Source organism: Emydura macquarii, unplaced genomic scaffold (assembly GCF_026122565.2).
Source record: "Emydura macquarii macquarii isolate MOO-44397 ecotype Brisbane River unplaced genomic scaffold, CSIRO-AGI_Emac_v2 contig_2676, whole genome shotgun sequence".
Classification (NCBI taxonomy): Eukaryota; Metazoa; Chordata; order Testudines; family Chelidae; genus Emydura; species Emydura macquarii.
The window spans coordinates 46,052,813-46,073,460 of NW_027132813.1; the positions used below are offsets into that span (position 1 = coordinate 46,052,813).

General features: G+C 38.6%; 1 protein-coding gene across 1 annotated transcript in view; it reads right to left on the reverse strand.

The window, feature by feature from the left end:
* PLCB4 (phospholipase C beta 4) overlaps nt 1-20,648 on the reverse strand; it is a 318,726-nt gene that overhangs the window by 54,281 nt on the left and 243,797 nt on the right. Inside the window, exons 21-27 of the mRNA XM_067565311.1 lie at nt 19,033-19,068; nt 15,532-15,673; nt 14,783-14,867; nt 14,433-14,557; nt 12,089-12,140; nt 9,128-9,230; nt 2,449-2,613 (exon numbers count right to left, since the gene is read on the reverse strand). Coding sequence (XP_067421412.1) covers nt 2,449-2,613; nt 9,128-9,230; nt 12,089-12,140; nt 14,433-14,557; nt 14,783-14,867; nt 15,532-15,673; nt 19,033-19,068 — 708 coding nt within the window. The remainder of the gene's footprint in view (nt 1-2,448; nt 2,614-9,127; nt 9,231-12,088; nt 12,141-14,432; nt 14,558-14,782; nt 14,868-15,531; nt 15,674-19,032; nt 19,069-20,648) is intronic.

The window sequence follows — 20,648 nt, forward strand, 5'->3', positions numbered from 1 at the left end:
AGAGGTGATGTGCACTCAGCTGGAGCGGTCTGATGGGGAAGAAGATGACACATGTACATTACAAGGCAACTGAAGGAGGGCAATACCCAGTGGGAGACCTGGTGCTGGTGGGGCACGCTCTCAGCAGGGATGGGCGTAAGGGTATGCACAATGGGAAGGGGTAGTGGGCCCTGATTGCAGGACAGAAGATACCTGAAGCTGACAGTTCCCATTCTGACCAACAAAAGCAACAGCAGAAACAACTTTAACTCCCACCTGGATCCAAAAGTGCTAGCCTGAGACCTGTTCCACCTGCTTCCTAAGAACGGTGAGCAGGGATAGGACTGGAGAAGAGAGGATCCCCTGCACTAGGAATGTCTTCACAGGGCAGGCCAGCAATCTTTCGTTCCCAGTCTGCCTGGGCTGCAGGCCGAAAGAGGGCCCTGACAGTGGGAGTGGGTAAGAGACAGAGAGAGGAAAGAAATAAAGAGGATCTGATCCAGAAAGGAATCACTGAGACATTATTACTTTCCTTTCTCTCTCCACCTGGCTCTATTAGTTGATTCTTGTGAAGAAACTAGAAGTGACTCAGTGAAGAAAATAAAATAGATTTTTCCTCCCTTGGACCCACTGCTTTCATTTTAAGCCTTAAGTAAAGAGCACAGAAACAAAACAGGTTTTTGAACTCTGCATGCCTGAACAATTCACAGACACGCAAGTTAACTTGTCCTGTTAAGGACAGTCTTACTGATCAGAGGTAAGCATCCTCGACATACCATATCACAAGCATCAACCCCTCACAACAGAATGACAACACAAAACTTGGATTAGAATGGCAAAAGCTTTAATATCAAACAGAACAATCAAACAGAATTCACACATTGCCTGCTTGCATTTGTGTAGGGTTAATGCCATCATGGAAGGTCAAGCCCAAGCTGACCCAACTAGGGCCACTTAAACAGCACGGGTAAAATCTTCCCTTTACCTGTCACAGGCCAGCACACCATTCATTATGTAATGGACTGTACTCTATCATTGCTTTCCCTGCTAGTCACTGGCTGTAGAAATTCAAGTACCTAGCCTGTAGCGAATTTTAACAGCTCCTCTATGGTCAGGGGAGGGTACCAAGGAACAAATGCCCTTTGGTGTTAACTCATATTTTATTTACAAGGGGTCAAGTTGTGACTAATGAATTACTATGGAACCGCTGGGGCAAATCATAGTTTATTGTACAAGCATGTGCCCTCTGCGTGGGAAGAACCCAAGAGGCAGCAGGTGCAGGTCATCTGATTACCCAACCTAGCGAAAGGATGCCCATCTGGGACTGTTCACAGTGAACTTAAGCATTTCCTCTTGCCCATTGCCTAGGCACCTATGCAGGAAAGCATTTAAGCCCATTCTTGAGCTCATCCCTGTTCAGGACATCATTAAACATGTACTGAACTGGGATGTGTTCCTGAACTAGGGTCCCAGCAGCACAGCATTAGGGCAAGTCACCTCCCAGGATATCTGAGTCCACTACATTAACTTCAGTTCTATTAAACATTTGCTACACTGGAAGCAGATTATCAGTGTTACACAATATACATATAAAACAGTATGATCACCAGGCACAACCTGTCACTAAAGAAACACAGTAAAACTTCTGCAGGACAACAGAACAAGTGAAAGAAAAGCAGACATTATCAAAGACAGCACTGTAAAAGCACGTATTTTGGATGAAACTCCAATTGACAAAAAAAAATCAGACAGATTAAAAACTGAACATTAGCGATGACGACTGATTTCCCTCTGTAAGTCCACCATACAGTACCATGAAAAAGGTGGTGTTTTGTTTTGTTTTGTTTTGTTTTAAGGACATGATACACATGGTCTACAGGAGGAGGGAGCTGGCCACATGTCTGAGGAACACAGCACCCTTCCATCTTTTCCATGTAATGACATTGACCTTAGCTTTGGATGCTGCCTCTCACCTGCCCTCTTGGCTGAAGGAACAGTGCAAGATAGCAGCCACTGTCAGGGCAGGGAAGAAGTCATCTCCAAGGAATGTTGGTCTCCACCATCTGGAGTTCTTTCTGAGCAGACTGCATACCTGGAACACAGGCATTGCCACGAAGGACATGGGTTCCTCCAAGGAGGAGGAGGAAGCAAAAAAGAGGAAAAAGCCAAACAGACAAAAAAAAAAAAAAATCATGTGACAGCTACAGAGGTTATCCATTAAAAAAAAAAAAAAAAAAAACCTGTTGAAAGTTTAATTCAGCCTTAATGGTTTACAGGTTTATGGTGGTAAACATGAGTCCTACCAATTTAAGATCCAATTCCGCAAATCCTTGTTCACGATCCTTATTCATATGAGCAGTCACACTGAAGCAAAGGGGATTGCTCATTCAAGTAAAGAATACTCACATGGGAAAGAGTTTGCAAGAGCAGGGTTCAAAAACACCAAAGCGTACATTCAAGAAATCCTACCTTTCGAAATACAAATGATTCTTCATTGTAAACAGGATTCAGACCATTGTTCATCACCATGCGGGTTCGAAATTCTTTACGTATAGTATCCGTAGGCAACCCATACATATCCACTTCTACATACGTACCAATTTTTTTATCTGATAAGAACTGACCAGATATTACCTGTAACAGATGACGAAGAAAAGGAATTTAAATGCATTACTCTGGTCTGAAGAAAGTAACAACAATATAAAACATTCATTACTTTATAATGAGTGGAAACAGTCACCTTTTTTTTAAATCAAAAACACACGTTCATTCATTTATTATATTATATTCATTGTGTAATTTTTTCCCCACAGCATCTAATACCCATTAAATTTCATGTCAGTACAACTGGTTTTGTAAACAAAAGGTAATTTTTAAAAAGGTTTTTATGAACATGTGCCCACACCCCCATATACAAATTAGTTAAACGGTGTTACACACAGAGTAAATCAGTGACGTATTTAGCCAATTTATATATGTGAGTATTCTAGTACATTTATTTTTTAAAACTAGATTCCATGCTGGTATTAGGTATCTGTATGAGTAACAAGTAAACAGTGTCTTTTCTGATTGGATTCCTCTTTATGCTGAATTTCAGTATTAATGAAAGCAAGAGGCTGACTGCATGTACATTCTAACAACAATCCAATGGGAAAATCATATAGTTTTCACTACTTTTCAGCAGCAGTATATGCAATACTCTCAGCTCCCAGGCTCCATTACAGCACAGTACTTAGGCACAGGCTGAAGTGCTTTGCAGGGTTGTGACCTCACTGCAGAGACTGAATGCTGAATAACCACACATGTTCAAGTGCGCTAATGTGCAGTAGGTTTTTATAGGGGTAAAGGCAGTGGCTTTTCTCTCATGAATATGTACGTTCAAACCTTGATTTGGCTCACAAGTAGTCTCTTTCTCTCAAGTTTGCCATATCAATTGAAAAAAATTGGCAAAGTTGGAATAATTTTGCTCAAGAGGCACCTGGGCTTGTAACAGCAATTTGGAACTGAGATGTTTTTTCAAAGAGGGACTAGATTGCTCCTTTATAACAGGCATGTGAAAGCGTTCACCTCTAGGTCACTGCCACTGCGGTGATTGTGATCTCGCTCATTCTGTGGCATGTATGTAATGAGTTGGTGGTATCAATCCATTGGAGAGTGGACAGGTGTAAACTTTACATAACTACTATCATAACTGGCACTAACAAACTTGGTGGTAAAACTGAACAGCAGGCCAATGATCTGATGGAGGTGGAGACTGAATTATCTTTTTCTTCTTCATTACTTGTATTACCACAGGGCCCAAGAGACCTAGTCATGGACCAGGACTCCGCTGTATTAGGAACGCTGTAAACAAAGAACAAAAAGATGGTCCATGCCCCAAGGAACTTACAATCTCAACACACTGACTGTGGTTCCTACAAAACAGGATTGCCTCATATTAGTGGGGTGGTGCATAAGGGAGTTTACCCACTGCTACTGCTACATATATTGTTCTGTGGACATCCATCTACAGTGTTTGTCATTCCAGCACCTTTCAAAAACAGTACATTTTCTCAGATGTTTTTACAAAGATATGGATTGGCAGAACTATATGGTGAAGTTTGCCTTGAGCCTGTCTGTACTATGCCTTGTTCAAGCCAGTGAGGATCTGATCCAGCAGAGCACTTAAGCACGTACTTAACTTTAAGCACATGAACGGTACCACTGACTTTAATGGGACTATATGTGTGCTTAGAAGTGCTTTGCTGGTGTATAAAGACCTCACTGGGAGAAAATACTGGGGACTAAAGGTCTCTTTAATCTATCAGAGAAAGACATGACAAGAACCAATGGCTGGAAGCTGAAGCCAGACAAATTCAAATTAGAAATAAGGGCCAAATTTTTAACAGTGAGGGTGATTAACCATTGGAACAAACAATCAAGGAAAGTGGTGGATTCTCCATCTCTTGATGTCGTCAGATCAAGACTGCTGTCCTTATTGAAGATATGCCTTAACCAAACACCAGTTATGCTTTAGTTAAATACAAATTACTGGGCTCAATACAGTGGCATGTCTAGAACAAACACAAATCTCCAATAAATTCTTGGAATGAACTGGGGACAACTTCTTGTTTCAGAAGATGGGGGACAGCCATTTTAGACTTGATTCTGACCAACAAGGAGAACTTGGTAGTGAAGGCTGAAGGCAATTAGGGTAAAAGGGATCATAAAATGAAAGATTTCATAGCTCTAATAAAAGGAAGTAGTGAGAGCAGCAGAATAAGGACAATGGACTTTAAAAAAAGCACACTTTAGCAAACTCAGAGACCTGGTAGATGAGACCTGGTAGATAAGATCCCAGGGGGAGAAAATCTAAGGGAAAAAGTAGTTCAGGAGTTTCTCAGACAAACAATATTAAAGGCATACAACAAGAAACTATACCGATGCAAATGAAAGATAGGAAGAATAGTAAGAGACTAATACGGCTCCATCGGGAGCTCTTTAATGACCTGGAAATCAAAATGCAATCCTACAAAAAGTGGAAACATGGCTAAATTGTTAAGGATGTGTACACTGGAATAGCATAAGCATGCTGAGACAAATCAGACAGACTAAGGAACAAAATGAATTACACCAAGCAAGGGAAACAAAAGGCAATAAGAAGATGTTCTATAAGTACATTAGAAGCAAGAGAAAGATGAAGGAAAATGTAGGTCTTTCTACTTATCAGGGAAGGAGAGCCAAAAAACAGATGACATTGAGAAGGCTGAGGTGTTTAATGACTATTTTGCTTCAGTCTTCACTAAAAAGGTAAATTGTGACGAGATACTTAATACAATTAATATTAACAAGGCAGAAAAGCTGTAATAGGGAAATATTATGTTACAAAATATTTAGATAAGTTAGATGTATTCAAATCAGCAGTGCCTAATGAAAGGCACCTTAGGGTACTTAAGAAACTTGCTGAAATAATCTCAGAACTCTAAAATAATCACAACAGAACTAATGGAGGATGGGTGAGGTTCCACAGAACTGGAAAAGAGCAAACCTAGTACCTATCTTTAAAAAGGAGAACAAAGAGGACCCTGGGAATTATAGACTAGTCAGCCTAATTTCAACACCTGGAAAAATTACTAAACCAACAATGTGTAAGCACCCAGAGGACAATGTGGTGTTAAATAATAGTGAACATGTATTTGTCAAGAACAAATCATGCCAAACCAACCGAATTTCCTTCTTTGACAGGGTTACTGGCCTAGTGGAATGAGGGAAGCAATAGATGTGATATATATTGTTTTTAGTAAGGCTTTTTACATAGTCTCACGTGACCTTCTCATAAGCAAATTAGGGCAATGTGATCTAAATTCAATTGCTATAAGGTGGGTTCACAAATGGTTGAAAGACCATATTCAAAGAGTAGTTATCAATGATTTGCTGTAAAAACTGGGGGAGAGGGGTATAGCTAGTGGGGTTCTGCAGAGGTCAGTCCTGGGTTTGGTACTAATTCGATATTTTTATTAATGACTTGGGTAACGGAATAATAGTATGCTTATAAAATCTGTGGATGACACTAAGCTGGGAGGGGTTGCTAGCACTTAGAGGATGGTATTAAAATCCAAAATACCTTCAAAAATTGGAGAATTGGTCTGAAATCAGCAAGATGAAATTCAATAAAGATAAGTGGACAGTACTATACTTAGGAAGAAAGTAATCAAATGCACAATTACAAAATGAGGAATAATTGTGCAGGCACTGGTGGAAAGGATCTGGGGGCAAGAGTGGATCACAAATTGAATACGAGTCAAAAATGTGATGTAGTTGCAAAAAAAGGTTAATCTAATTCTGGAGTATATTAACACTCCACTCAGCAGTAGTGAGGCCTCAACTGAAGTGCTGTGTCCAATTCTGGGTACCTCACTTTAAGAAATATATAGACAAGTTGGAGAGAGTCCAGAGGAAAGCAACAAAAATGATAAAGGTTTAGATAGCCTGACCTTTGATGAAAGGTAAAAAGAACTTGGCATGTTTAGTCTTGAAAAAAAAGACTGAAGGGAGACTAGATAAAAGTCTTCAAATATATTGAGGTCTGTTATAGAGAGAATGGTGATCTACTGTTCTCCACGTCCACTGAATATCGGACAAAAAAATAGGGGGCTTAATCTGCAGCTAGAGAGATTTAGATTAGATATTAGGAATAACTTTCTAACTGTGTGTCTGGATGTTATTGTTCTACTTTAATTTCAGTGCATTATACTAGCCACTTCCATATGGTACTCACTAAACACATAAATTTATTTTAATACAACATCTCTATGCAATGCAGGATACTTAAAAAATACCTACTGTAATGGAAGCTTTTTACAAGATTCCTATATTTCTCTCTGCATATAAATATCTTGAATTTGATGCAAATTTATTCCAAGTCCATATTTATCTGGCTACAGCAGACCATTTTCCTGTGACAATTTTTTTGTTTTACTAACATGATCTTTTATTTGCCAACACAGCATATGTTATTCTGTACCATCAAGGATTGAAGACAAAAATGAAATATTTAAAATTGCACAGACCAAAGTTGATTTTGACCTGTTCTTTTATGATGTGCACAAAAGTATCTGGTCTTACATTTTTTAAATACAGAAAACTTGAAATGACTGATTTGAGAGGCAATGCAGTCTAGTGGCTTGGTCACTGGACTAGAAGTCAAGATGCGAGTTCTCTTCCTAACTTTATCACTGATGTGCTGTAGGATACCTCTTTGGACTCTGGGCATGTCTATATTGACGGCAGCACCATCAGCGCTGCTGGATCAATTCTGCGGGATCAATTGAGAGGCAGTAGAGACTTGCTCAATCAATCCGGAAGTCAACAGCGTTAATCCACCCCCGCAAAAAGATTAATGTTGCATGACTCTACGTAGCTTGCATATCTCCCGTCGACTGCTGCTGAATTTCGCTGGCAGTGTAGACCAAGCCTCTGTTTCCCCTCTCATCCTTTCTCTGTGTTCCTCATGCAAATTGTAAATGCTGAGGGAGGGACAGCCTCTCCAATGTCTAGCACAATGGGGCCCCAATCTCTATTGTAGTTTCTAGGTATTACTGTAATACGAATAATAACACTGACTCAATCAACAAATTATGAACACTATTACCTTAGAGAACATATGTTCTTATTCCTCTTACCCTAGTTCTCCTTTCCCTTCCCTACTATTGTTTGTTACATCTAGTAGTTGTGTCTTTTCTTAAATACAACAACTGTAAATTCCTTAGGGCAGAGACTGTGACCTCTAATAAGTTTGTTCAGTGCATAGGGTTTTGATTCAGAATGGGGCCACTAACTAATAACCCACTATAAATCAGAAGTTTTGCACTTACAATAGCACTTTGCATTTATATAGCACTTTTCATCTGAAGATCTCAAATGCTTTACAAAGAGGGGTAAGCTTTATTATCTCAATTTTACAGATACAGAAATAGGCACGGAGCACTAATATGACCTGCCCATCATCACACAATGAGTGCAAGTGGCAGTAGAATTGGAACAAGGATCCATATATCCTGATTATTAGTTTGTGGATCTCTTTGCTAGATCCCACTGCTTCTAAGGAGGTGAGATACACCTGCTCTACACAAAACATGCCTTTATTCTTATAATTGCTGATGTGAAGCTTGGGTAAATGTATGACAATTTTGCTTGGGGATGCAGTTTGGAATTTTCACAACTTTTCCTCTTCTGGAGAGAGATATATATAAATATAAAGTATACATACAAAGTGATATACATATAAGTATACATATAAAGTGATCATTGAGACCAGAATATTTTCCAGAGCAGCATTCTGAGGTATTGAGCTAACAGAGTATTGGCAGAGAGTGGAGGCAGGAACCCAGATGAAATGTGTTAAAATGTCAGTCTGTCAATCTTGCTTTCCTTCCTAAAGGTTGGTAGCCTCTACCCAGAGGATGAACAGAAAATTTAGATAAGCTTAATAAAATATCATGGAAGTTTCATGGACTCTGCTGTCTCACACGATTCACATCATTCAAAAAGTTAGGACCTCTCTAACTAACTTTTTCATAATGTTCAAACTGGTCATGAATGAGGCTACTCTATGAATGAAAAGTGTTTGTATTCCCCCACACACCCTCATCTACACTAATTTTCCATAACTGATTTTCCACAATTAGTTCTACTGAAACCTTGAATTATCTCCTTTTGTAGAGTAGCCATAAGTGATAGCATAAATGGGGCAGCCATTCCTGAACTTCTATATCTATTGAAAATATCCTACAGAAAAAATTCCATTACAAAACATTGTCTGACTCTGTGGCAACCAGTGGAGCAGGCATGATTCTGAATTACTTGAAGGAATGAGCTCATCATATTTTATTTTGTGATGGCTGCTCTAAATAACAAAGAATAGCGAGGGATTTAAAATTCAGTGACACACTTTAAATGGATAATTACAAACCATTTCTAATTCTATCATGTTCTATTCAATTTCATGTAAACACAGATGTCATAAACAGCAATCAAAGAACAATAATTAAAACAATTTGATGAAAACCACAAATTCCGAAGAAATTTGCTGTACACGTTAAATTTCCGCTCATTTTAAAATGTGCTTTTGGATGCTTTTAAGATGACGGCAGTCTCAGTTAGATTTTACCTGCACGGAACAAGTTGCTGCAATAACACCATCTACTGGCGTTTCAGAGAAAGGGTCAAATGTTCGATCTGGTCGTCGCATGAAATCTGGTTTAAGGAGATACCTTTTTTTAAAGAAAGAGAAGAAGAAATGTGTTGGCACGTGGAACTTTAAATTGCCACTTTATTTATTACAAGTCATATTGATGGCCTTGCTTTAACAAATGACATCCCCAGGGTATTTTAAAATACATACTGACATTCCGACCTTAACTCATGAAACGGTGAGGAAAAAAAACCTATGGTGATCTGGACTAAGTGTTTTTATTCAAAATTGTTTTCTAAAGAATCAGGCCCCACGCCCAGCCAAGATTTATTTAGTAAATTTCATCCTGAAGCTGATTTTTTCACCTGAATTATAAACCTTTAAGGAAAAGAGCTGATAATGCTAATACTGACAGACCCTTAATTATAGTGGTGTGAATGGTACAGTAATAATACCAATAACAGTACCTCTCTGGGGACTATGCTCTGGCTCAGCTTATCAATGAACCTCATTTGTGCACTGATGAGTAACAAATGAGGATTCTGATTTTAAAATAGAATGGTAGAGCTTCTGGAGTTCAGCTGTGTCAGAGATGAAGGGAATTCTCTTCCAACAATGGAAGAAAACATGCAAATGGAGTCTTCCTGCCAATTCAGCAGCCATGCACAGACAGCAGCTGTTAGAACCTCATATTTCACCCACGAGATTTTCTTCAAAGTGTCATTAGTACAAAGGGTTATCAAGATCTAGACTGCAATCAGAAAAAAATTAAAATACGCTGGAAGGACTATGATGATAGAAAAAAAATCCCAGTTTCACTTTCTCCCATTTTTATATTAAGTTTGGTTTCTATTAAGGAAAGTAATTTTCCTCAGCACTATATGACAACATTATATAATTAGGGTGTGTTGCTTTCTAAAATGACAATCCCATTTAATCATTTAATACAGATATTTGGAGTGAAAGGGGAACTCGTGGATATATTCAGGATGCATTTTTAGCCTTGACTGGCTGTGTTAAGGATCAAGTGGGACTGACTGTGCTTTTACACTGATATGAATGTGGAGTAATTCACTGAAGCCAATGGAGTAACAACAGTGTGAAACTGGGGTAGGTCAGAAAAGAAATCAGAAGGCCCACTATATCTAGAATACACACACAAGCAAAAGGAACAGAACGTATCATACATGGTACATTTCTTTTTTCCATAACATCAGCACATTTCCACCAAACAGTTTTGTGCATAAATTAGCCTTATTCTTTGGATAGTCTCATAGGGCTAAATACCAAGTGCCTTTTCGTTGTACTATAGGGCCACTGGGCAGAGAGAGACCATGCTTTGCTACACCTGAGTAATGGAGCTGTCCCAAGCAGCTGCTGATAAAACATGTATACCACATCAAACCTTCCAAGTACTATGCATATTACAGAAACATTACTTCAGAAATGTTCTAGGGTGTATCCCACATTCCATTATATATCTTAGATGTCAGATAGGCAGACAGAACCATTCAAGCCAAAGACTGACATGCAGGGGTAAGTTTCTGTTTGAAACTGAAAACACATTTTTTAAAGTATGAGGGGAGTAGTAGGGAAGCATCAACTGGGATTTATCTGATTTCAATCCTCTCCTGGGCCACCTTTTTTGTTGCTGCTGAGGAGATCACAACTGATCCATTTTGGAGAAATAAACTGATTTTAAGCTTGACTGAGACACATGACCATTTTCTGGGAAATCACCAGCCACATTTCCATGCTTGTAATATAATTTCTGTTCACTACTTTACTATAATAGTACATGCCGCTTTCTTCAATTTTTTAGTATTCATTATTTATATTGTGATAGTGGCTGGAAGGCTCAAGCAAGTTTGGGGCCTTAATGTGCTAGGGATTTTACAGTCACATAGTAAAAGACAGTCCTTGCCTCAGAAACCAGATAATGGTTGGGGGAAAGGAACTTGTATCACCTCCATTTGCTAGATGAAAGCCTTTTTTAAACTTCATCCACTAGGTTTATACAAATTATCTCTGGATGCACTAGTATCCAGAATTAGACATCACCAGTAAAACCATATAAGGCCTATCTACTTTTACAGATATTGAATATTTCATGGCTATAAACAATTATCTTATTTTCACAGTAATTCTGAGGAAATTTAAATAGATTCTGGTTTCATTTTCTAGGTAATTTAGTATTTCCTAGGATTCATCAAACTCTTTCTCCTTCTTCAGGTGTATTAGTCACTCTCTAACTCATGAAACCACAAAGATAGTGCTTGAGAAGATCAGAATCAATCAAAAAAGAAGCAGAGTCACCATGTGTAAAAGAGTAATGGAAACATGTGCGAGAGAGAGAGAGAGAGAGAGAGAGAGAGAGAGATATGATGCATGGGTATCTGCTATGCAATCTGCTCTTTCATAACAAATTAGTGGTTACTGTTTCTTGTTTGGACACAGCCCTACATCAATTTCAGTTCTTGCCCATAAGCTCAATGTACTTTTTTATTTTTGCGTTTATTTTCCAAAGACTACAATCAGAGGGGGAAAAAAAAGCTATATACATTAGTATACAGCATGTCCAAGTAAACTGAGATTTCTTGTGAACTGTACAGTGAATCTGTATTCTGAGACGTGTTTAAAAAGGATTCTTAATTAAACATGAAGATGAATTTAATTAACTCTGCATGTGCTTTGTACAATCTTTATAATTCAAAATCTCTTCTATCTCATTTAATGAAATTGAGTAGGGCTGAAAAGTGTATTTACCACACTATTTTGCAAATGTAAATCAATCCCAGGAATTCTGCTCATTTCTATTCTATACCAAATGAAAAAATGGGATGCTAGGAACACATAATTAGATGTGACAAAGTTTTATTAATGTCATAGTATGGTGCTCTGATACATAGTGAAAATAGTTTAAATAACTTTACTCACCCACATGATCCATTATATTCAAATTTTCCCTGATTCAATTGCATTGCTAAATCTGTCAAGAGACAAAAATAATTTAATATTTTGTCTCCCTGAATAATGAAGATATAGAGCAACCTTCTTTACAAAAGGAAATAGAATGCACAGTTTTTTGTCCAGATTAAGCAGTTTAACTTAAGGTAACTTCTAAACACACAGCTAGAAGACTTCAGATCTTTTTACAATGGTAAAGTTTTTCTTTATCCATCAGGCTAAAGTCAAATGTGCATTAAAAGAAGAGACTATAGATATAAAAGCGTTAGGACCTGATTCTGCAAGTCACTGAAACTCTGCATAAGCATGAGGGTATGCCTGCATGGACCAGTTTACAAGATCAGGGCCATAGAGACTATAGGAACTATTTTCAGCTCAGAAACTTATTCAAGAGCCTCTGAATATTATTCTATTCATGTATAGGGCACCTATCCATAGATCTTTTTCCTTGTATTAATCACATCAAATGGGTCATACAAGTCCTCTCCTTCCAGAGTCCTCTGTTCAATGCCATATCATCTATCATACCACATGCTAAACAAGTCTTCTTTTATGAAATCCAACCACTTCTTGTTGGGTCAGCCTCTCCGTCATTTGCCTTTAATCTTCATCGGTTGGACTCTCTTACTCACATAGTTGTCAAGACTGCTTTACATGACTAAACCATGTGAGACTGCACTCCCTCATTTTTTTGATTATGGACGTTACTTTGAGCATGTCTCTAACATACACATTCCTCGTGGTCTTTCTTGCTTACACCACTCATACATCCCAACATTTGCATTTCTGTAGAGCAGGTCATATGCTCATGCGTCTTCTTTGTTGCCCAACTCTCAGCACCATACATTATAACCGGATTGACCACCATTTTAGAGACTTCCCCTTTCCATCTTACTGGCATCTTCCTGTCACATACTGCCCCTATCCACAGACAGAGGCAGTAAATACAAAATCAAAAAAACCCTAAAATTTACCAACACAAAATTTTCCCTGCAATTTCTACACACACTTCACCTATGAAGAAATCCCCTCTTATTTTTAGTGATAACTCTTGCCTCCTCTTGCCCACAGAATTTTAGGATTCTACTTTCAGACAGAGCTGAACCCTTCTTTGGGCTTCCCAGAACACACGTACGAAACCAAACTACATTGCCTCCAATAATATAAAAGTATGGGATTTGGAATAAACTCATACTAGCAACTTCCTTACTTAGCAGCACCCAGGCTTAACATGTCATCCTTCTAAAGTTTATTTAGTGGGCTGACTTGCACTTCCTCACCTATCCTCCAGGCTCGTAGCACGCCTTTCTGACAGAACACTTAACAGAGCAATGCTGCCTTTTTCCTTATAGTAATCATTTACAAAACAAAGGGCTGAGAATGCTGGGGAGGGAGGGGGATTGGTGCAGACCCAGGGAGAAGGGTGAAACTTGCACTGCTTCCTTTATCCCCACATGGTGTCCCCATCTGAACTGATTTACATGTCTCAGTGCAGCTCTTTCTAGTCCTTCTCTCAGCAAGAGGTCGATAATGGCCGTGATGCAGCTTTTTGGAAGAGGAGTCAGAGGGGAAAAATGGGTATGATCATTAGGACTTTCTTGGGGCCCGGAAGACACCACCAAGGGGGAAAAATAAGAACAACAGCGTTGTAGTTTAGAAGAAGGCAATGGAGGAACTGGTCTGGCATGTACAGCTGAAGAGGTTTCTTGATCCATTGCAAAAACTAATAATTATATATGTTTTCCCCTGCCAAAAGGGCAAACCAGCTATCTCAGAGGCTAGGAGAGAGCCATGTAAGCTCCCAGTCTGTCTGCCCCTCACCACCCTAGGAGACTGGCAGTCCTATCCCATTTCCCACTGCTAACAATGAGATTTGTAAGTAATTGCTGACTGATCTAGTAACACAGCTAACATATAGTTATTATTTCCCATCTTATCCTGTGTGTTCCTCCAATGTAATGTTCTCTATGGAAGCCATGCACTTGGTTGTTGCAAGAGATGACTTTTGTGAAGAGGGTGTTTATTTTCTAATTACAAATTATATTAATCATATCACTATTACATTTATTTGAGATTCTAAAGTAACTTGGCTAATTATTTTTGCAAATAAAACAGGACTGAATTTTCTTCCATGCATTTTTCAAAATAATTCTTCCTTGTCTTATGCTTCTGTGATTCCATACACATCATCATATTGTTTAGCCATATGGTCTGTTTCCTCAAAAAATGCCAGGAGGAAATCTGTGGCATCTGTTTGAGTGTTCCTGTCCAAGCCTTTCTTTAGAATTTAGGTTCACTGGACATCACTGCCTACCTGGAGTCTGAAAGTTCAGTGAGACCATCTGGCAGCCAGCATTCCAGAAAATTTGAGGCATGTAATTACTGGAATCCACTCGGCCTCCCTTAGGGTATATCCGACTCATTTGTCGTTTATTATAACTGTGTAACACGTTAAGGAAAATGAAATAAAAACAACATAGAGACTTAAGTTCATTTACTCATATCATTATTACTTCTTATTTGCTGTATCCTATTTCCCATGCTCCTGTGTGGACACTGTATTATAAACAAGAATCATTTCATTCTCATTTTACAGGACAGAAGTCTATCAGCTAGTCACAAACAGAACTGGTATTCAGTATACCACTTTTAATAGAAGGATACTTCACAAATTCAATTGCGTGTGTCTTCAAATACCCTAGTCCCACTGATTCATTAAAAGAGGACATATTGTAGTGAATATTGCGTTCTAGAACAATAAGAAGTAAAATCCATTTTAAAATACTGAGTATAATAATGGAGCAAAATACAAAACAATGCAATAAACACTATGTAATGTTGTAACTGATTTCTCTCTGTTTTTCCATTATTTATCATTTTACAGAATCAAAATTATATTTGAAGTAATCTTAACTGATATTTGCTTATTTGTCATTCTCTTCAAGACCATTCCTGTGAACCACCAAAACTTGGCTTTTATATTTATGAAAACACTTAAATAACATAAAAGCAAGAGTGGTATAACTAGATACTACAATATGGTAAAAGTTTTAGGGTATTACATACATCACAATAAGCAAACTATAGATCTTTTTGACAATCACATTTATCCTACTTTAATGAAAGAAAAAAGTAGTAAGTTTACAATACATGATCATTCTTTCCAATGGGTTCAATATGTTAACATAACATACTCCTAATAATTCAATGCCTCCATGTCAATGACCAATCCACCAAAATTCATTCTATATTCCAGGTAAGTGTTCTGTAAATACTATACAAATGGAGTTTACTAAACTACAACAAGAATTTTAAACCGATTATAAAAACAGCAAATTGGCTACAAGAATTATTACATCAAACTAAGTAGAAGCAAGCAGACAAATGTTGTTTCATTCAACCTTTTATGTTACCTTCTGCTACATGGAAACCTTGAAACTTTACAGGCTGAGCATAGTTGATCATTGTTGATAAATATGGATGTATGTTGGTTGTAGCACCAACATATTTGTAAGATGCCATCCATGCTTGTTCATCTTCAACCGTAACTATACCCTGAAAGCACATTTAAAAGAATATCCACTAATCACTTTTTTTGTACTTATTGGAATTTTCAACAAAGATGTAAAAAATGATCCTGTATCTCCAGAAGTTAAAACAAACATATGACAAAAAAGTTGGAAGCTCAGTATTGCAGATTAAGGTCTATTCTGTTATTGATATATGCAGAACACTCATTAATGTTAATGGACATCATGCATGAGGTTTGATGGCAGAACAGACTCCTAAGTAGTTGGCAATATTATATGACGTTAGTAAAACAACATTAGAATCTAGGATATTGATAAACAAAAGTCAAAGGGGGCTGAACAATGCTGTGAGATAATGCCTTGTCTTATCAAATACAAGCCTGATCTTTTTAATACCAATTATGTCAGATATGAACAGTGAGGGGGTGACTTTGAGGCTGTTACCAAGCGGATCTTTGTCATCATCGAAACTCAAATTGGTGCCACTGATCATCTCTGCTGATAAGACCAAGACTGAAATTATAAGGGAATTTGGGGATCAGAATTTGATCGGACAAGCTTAGCTCCATTAAACTGACAAAGTTGTGGAGAAAGGGGGTGCATAGCACACTGTGATATAAATAGTGATATAAATTCCTTTCTGTCATGTGCATAAAGATCCACCATGCATACAGAAAAAGTGGCAAAATCTTCTTTGAGGTATCTAATCTGTAGAGACTTGCAACAAGAGTAATTTCTCATGTTATTATACTGTCCAAATACATAACAAAATGGGTTGAAATAAAATATTGTTATAGACCAGAAGAGGTCCCGTCACACTAGCCACACAAAAAATAATTGCACATACTGATATCTACAGGCACTTTTCTGTTTAGTTTCTTGGCTCATTCTGCTCTGCCAACCACTTTCCTTCACTCTCCCTGACTTAACAAAAGGCTTTATAAAGGGCACCAGGGTGGGATCTTCTCTTGTAATCTGTAGCCCTGGTTAGGACTATCAATATTCTCATGTGACCTACTGTGTGAAGTAGAACAAACTAGCAGGGAATTTAACCCTATGGATTCTAACTTTGACATAAGCCTTTGCATCCTGTCACAGTTAATTTCCTGAAAGAGGTACAGTGTATCTTAAAATACATCAGTATTGTAATATAGCTTTTTATTTTCAGAATGCAATATTGCTCTGTTATAAAATATTTTTCTATTATGCCAGGAAACCATGAATAATTGCAAATACTGTAAAATCATTTTTTCAGGCAAGGAGCCTCTGCATCTGTAACAACACTAAGGCATGACAAAGTAACTTAGTCTACTGCACCTCCACCTACCGAATCTCATTTATTTCAGGGGAAAGGGAAGGAAAAGCAAATCTGTTTGCTAATATTATGCCATATACTTGTGCCTGCCTTATGGTGCTGACACATATTTAAAGCAATAAATAGAATGAAACTACCTTATCCTATAGTCTGGTAAAGCTAACACAGCAATATAGAAGAATCTGGGAGGGAACACAGGGGGGTGCTTCTTTTCTTCTTATTGCCTCATGCAACCATATAGCTGGAGGGCACAATCTAGCCTTGAAACATTGAGGCCTGGTCTACACTCGAAAATTAGATTGGATTAACTATGTCGCTCAGGGGTGAAAAATCCACACCGCTGAGCGACGTAGTTAAACCAAACTAAACACCAGTGTAGACAGCACTATGTTGATGGGAGAATTCTCCCATCAACCTAGCTACTGCCTCTTGGGGAGATGGAGTACCTACACCAACAGACGAACCTCTCCTATTGACATAGGTAGTGTCTACAGTGTAGACAACCTATTAAACTGACAAGGAAGGGCAGTACCTGCCAGTTACTGATTGCCTGAGGGACTTGAATGACCATGGAAACCCAGGGTATGTTGTCTGGTTTTCAGTACACACAAATTAAATTTTCCAGGGTCCATATAATGAGACCAGTATTTTATTTTAATGTTGTTCAACAGGGCCCAGTCCCACAAGCGGTCTGCATCAAAGTCAGTGAGTGTTTCACATGCAGATGGGCTTGCAAAATTGAGCTCTTGAGATGTAAATCACTAACACTAACATTCTGTAGCCGTGCAATATCCGACTTTTAATTATTGTGCATTTTTTGCTATTGGGTTAATGTAAAGTATAAAGTATAATTTAAAGTATAAAGTCTACTGCCTACAGATTAGAACAAACATCTTTAGGTCTGTAGGCTAAGGTTTTCCAGATGTGACTAGTGATTTTGGATGTTTCAAGTTTTGGGAGGCCAATTTGAGACATTTTAAGGAAGCTTGATTTTCAGCAATTGTTGAGCACCTATCTTCTGAAACTCAGGTCCTTTCAAGGTGTCCAACGCTGGCCACAGAAAATCACTAGTCACTTTTCACAATCTTGGTCCTAAAGCATATAAATGAAAAAATGCAGTGGAATGGAAGTCAGTGAGAGTTTGTATCCTGCTACAGGAGAACAGGGCCCCAGGGCTGTAACTGTACAATACTCTAATGACACAAGAGTTCTACTACTTGAGGATGTTCCAAGACAACCTACTGATTATTAACTTTAATATATCCACTTACATACTAAAAGTTCTGACTCCCATTGCAATATCCACAGCCATGGATCTCGGATTTTAAAACGAGGTTGTAGGCTTTGGAAATAAGAGGATGGGATGCCACTTACAGCCATCCCCTCTGAGCTGAAGGAATGGTTACAACACATGGCATTTTTAGAGTGCTAGGGTGAAAAAATTAGGATCCCTGTAGACTCAGATCTCAAGAAAATCAGCAGAACCCCCTGAAAAAGCAGAGGATACTGAAACTAAGTGTGCTCAGGAATGGATTTAAATGATGGAAGGGAAGAAACGCATGGAGACAAGTAGGAGGAGGGAGGAGGGGATGAGACTAACAGAAGAAATTCTTGGAGGAAGATAAATGCACAAATCGCATGGGAAAGAAAAAGGAGGAAAAAAGAAAGAAAAATAAAGAGATAAATAAAGTAGAGCAGGATAAAGAGAGTGGGGAAAAAGCTAATGTGATTTCTCTCAACCCCTCTTAAGGAATCTCACTTTCCCAGGCACATGAGATTGAGGTGTAATAATTTCTACTGGGATCAGATACTTTTAACTGAGGGCAGGTCATGCAGCCCTGTCTGTCCCCCTTTAGTGTTATCACTATTAATTTCCCCCAAAACTCTGTGGATAAGGGAAGTGGGAGGAGATGGAACTGCAAACAATTCAGCATCATTACAGGGAGAAAGGAGCCACAAGGTGCAAAGAGATAGAGAGTAAAATAGTTATACAATTAAGAATGTATTTTAGTTAAAAATGTTATATATAAAGAACTATAACAAAAACTATGTAACATGCTATTGGTCACCTTTTTATTATTTTCTTGTTCCGAATCCTCCAGAGCCTAGGAAAAAATATATATAATTACACAATGAAATTGCAATATGAAACACTCCCAGTTATAAAAGAAAACCCTCAAATGGCTAATTCATTTGGCAAACAGTATATCTGCTTCCAATTCACTATATGGTTCATTTATCATTTAACTCTCAAAGATTTGCAGTATCTTTCAAAATCACATAGAAAAGGTGTGGAAAGATACAGCTGCTCATATTGGTAGTAGGAAGGACACCAGGCAGTTAAGTCCAAACCCGTTGTAGTGTCATGTGGGGAAGGGCAGAAAGTTTGGGGGAGAGATTGAAAGAGTGAGTGCACATGAAAGATCATTTACCATACTCTGTTCAGGGTGTCCAGACTCTGAGGGCATTTGAAGATGCCAGGGTTGAGGCTGCTCTGTATTATGTGCTGTAAATGTCCAAATGTGGAAGAATGCTGCTATCTGCCCCCAAGAGACTGTAAGGTTACATATCACTAGAGTTCCATTCACTGAGTGACTCTCTCTGCTTTCTTCCTTCCATTATAAGCAGGTACCACTAAGCACCCTCGACAGGAAAATAGTGACTTGGCTCTTACTGTATATACTGAGAGAATCAGGATTTACTGTCAAGCCATGGATCAATGAGATAGCAAAGATCTTATCCCAGGGCTCATGCAGAGAATGACTGACCCCTCAGAGTAACCACTAGGGCAGTTGGGGGCCTGCCAGTTCAGTAAGTAAAACAGCCCTACCATAGAAAAGGAAAATTTGCAGTTCATTCAGAAGCTCTGTGAAGGTCCTGAAGAAGCAAGGATGCTGAATCAAAGACAAAGCAAGCAGGCAGCTCGGCTCCATTTGTGATAGTGCTCTTTAAAGATATTTTGCCAAAGGCAGTTTGTATAGCAAGGAGGACTTCACCTATTGATATTTCCATCTCAGACAAGACTCACAGCTAGCCAGGCAGGAGAGAAGAAGGCTTGAATGCTTCTGTGACAGAAGAGAATGGTAGAGTTCCTCAGCAGTTGAGTGTTTTTCTGTGGCAAGCAGGCTCTGGTGCCTGGGGTGCCAGCAGGGCCTAATTTTGAATTCCACTGTGCTCTATCTTATGGCAGACAAGTGCTATACCAAGTAATGTTCCCTTACCAAGTAGAGAATGACAAACTACTACGGTAAATACCAGTGGAAGAATAAGCCCTTGTGTCCCGTCTGCCTGCTGACGTCCCAATGCGATCCTCTCCAACTGGGGCTATTTTCCTGCTTTCCTATCTATTTCACTGTTTCATAAATGCATAGCAGGGGCCTGCTGTTCAGAGTGCGCCAGTACAAAAATAACTGAGGAAGTCTGTAAAATAAGGAGTGGGCTGAGACCTAGCCAGGAGTAATGCAGGAATGAGGAAACTGATATTCACCCCATAGTACGGCTCTCAAACTGTGACACACAATTCACAGCTGGGAAGGAAACTATTTGCAGCCATGTCTGACAATTTTTGGCCAAATCCTGTAATTTGTGCACAGTGATTTCCCAGGTATAGCTCCCATTTGCTATAATAGAAGTTTTTGCTTGAATAAGCGCAGCGGGTTTTGGCTTATTAAGTTTTATATCGCCA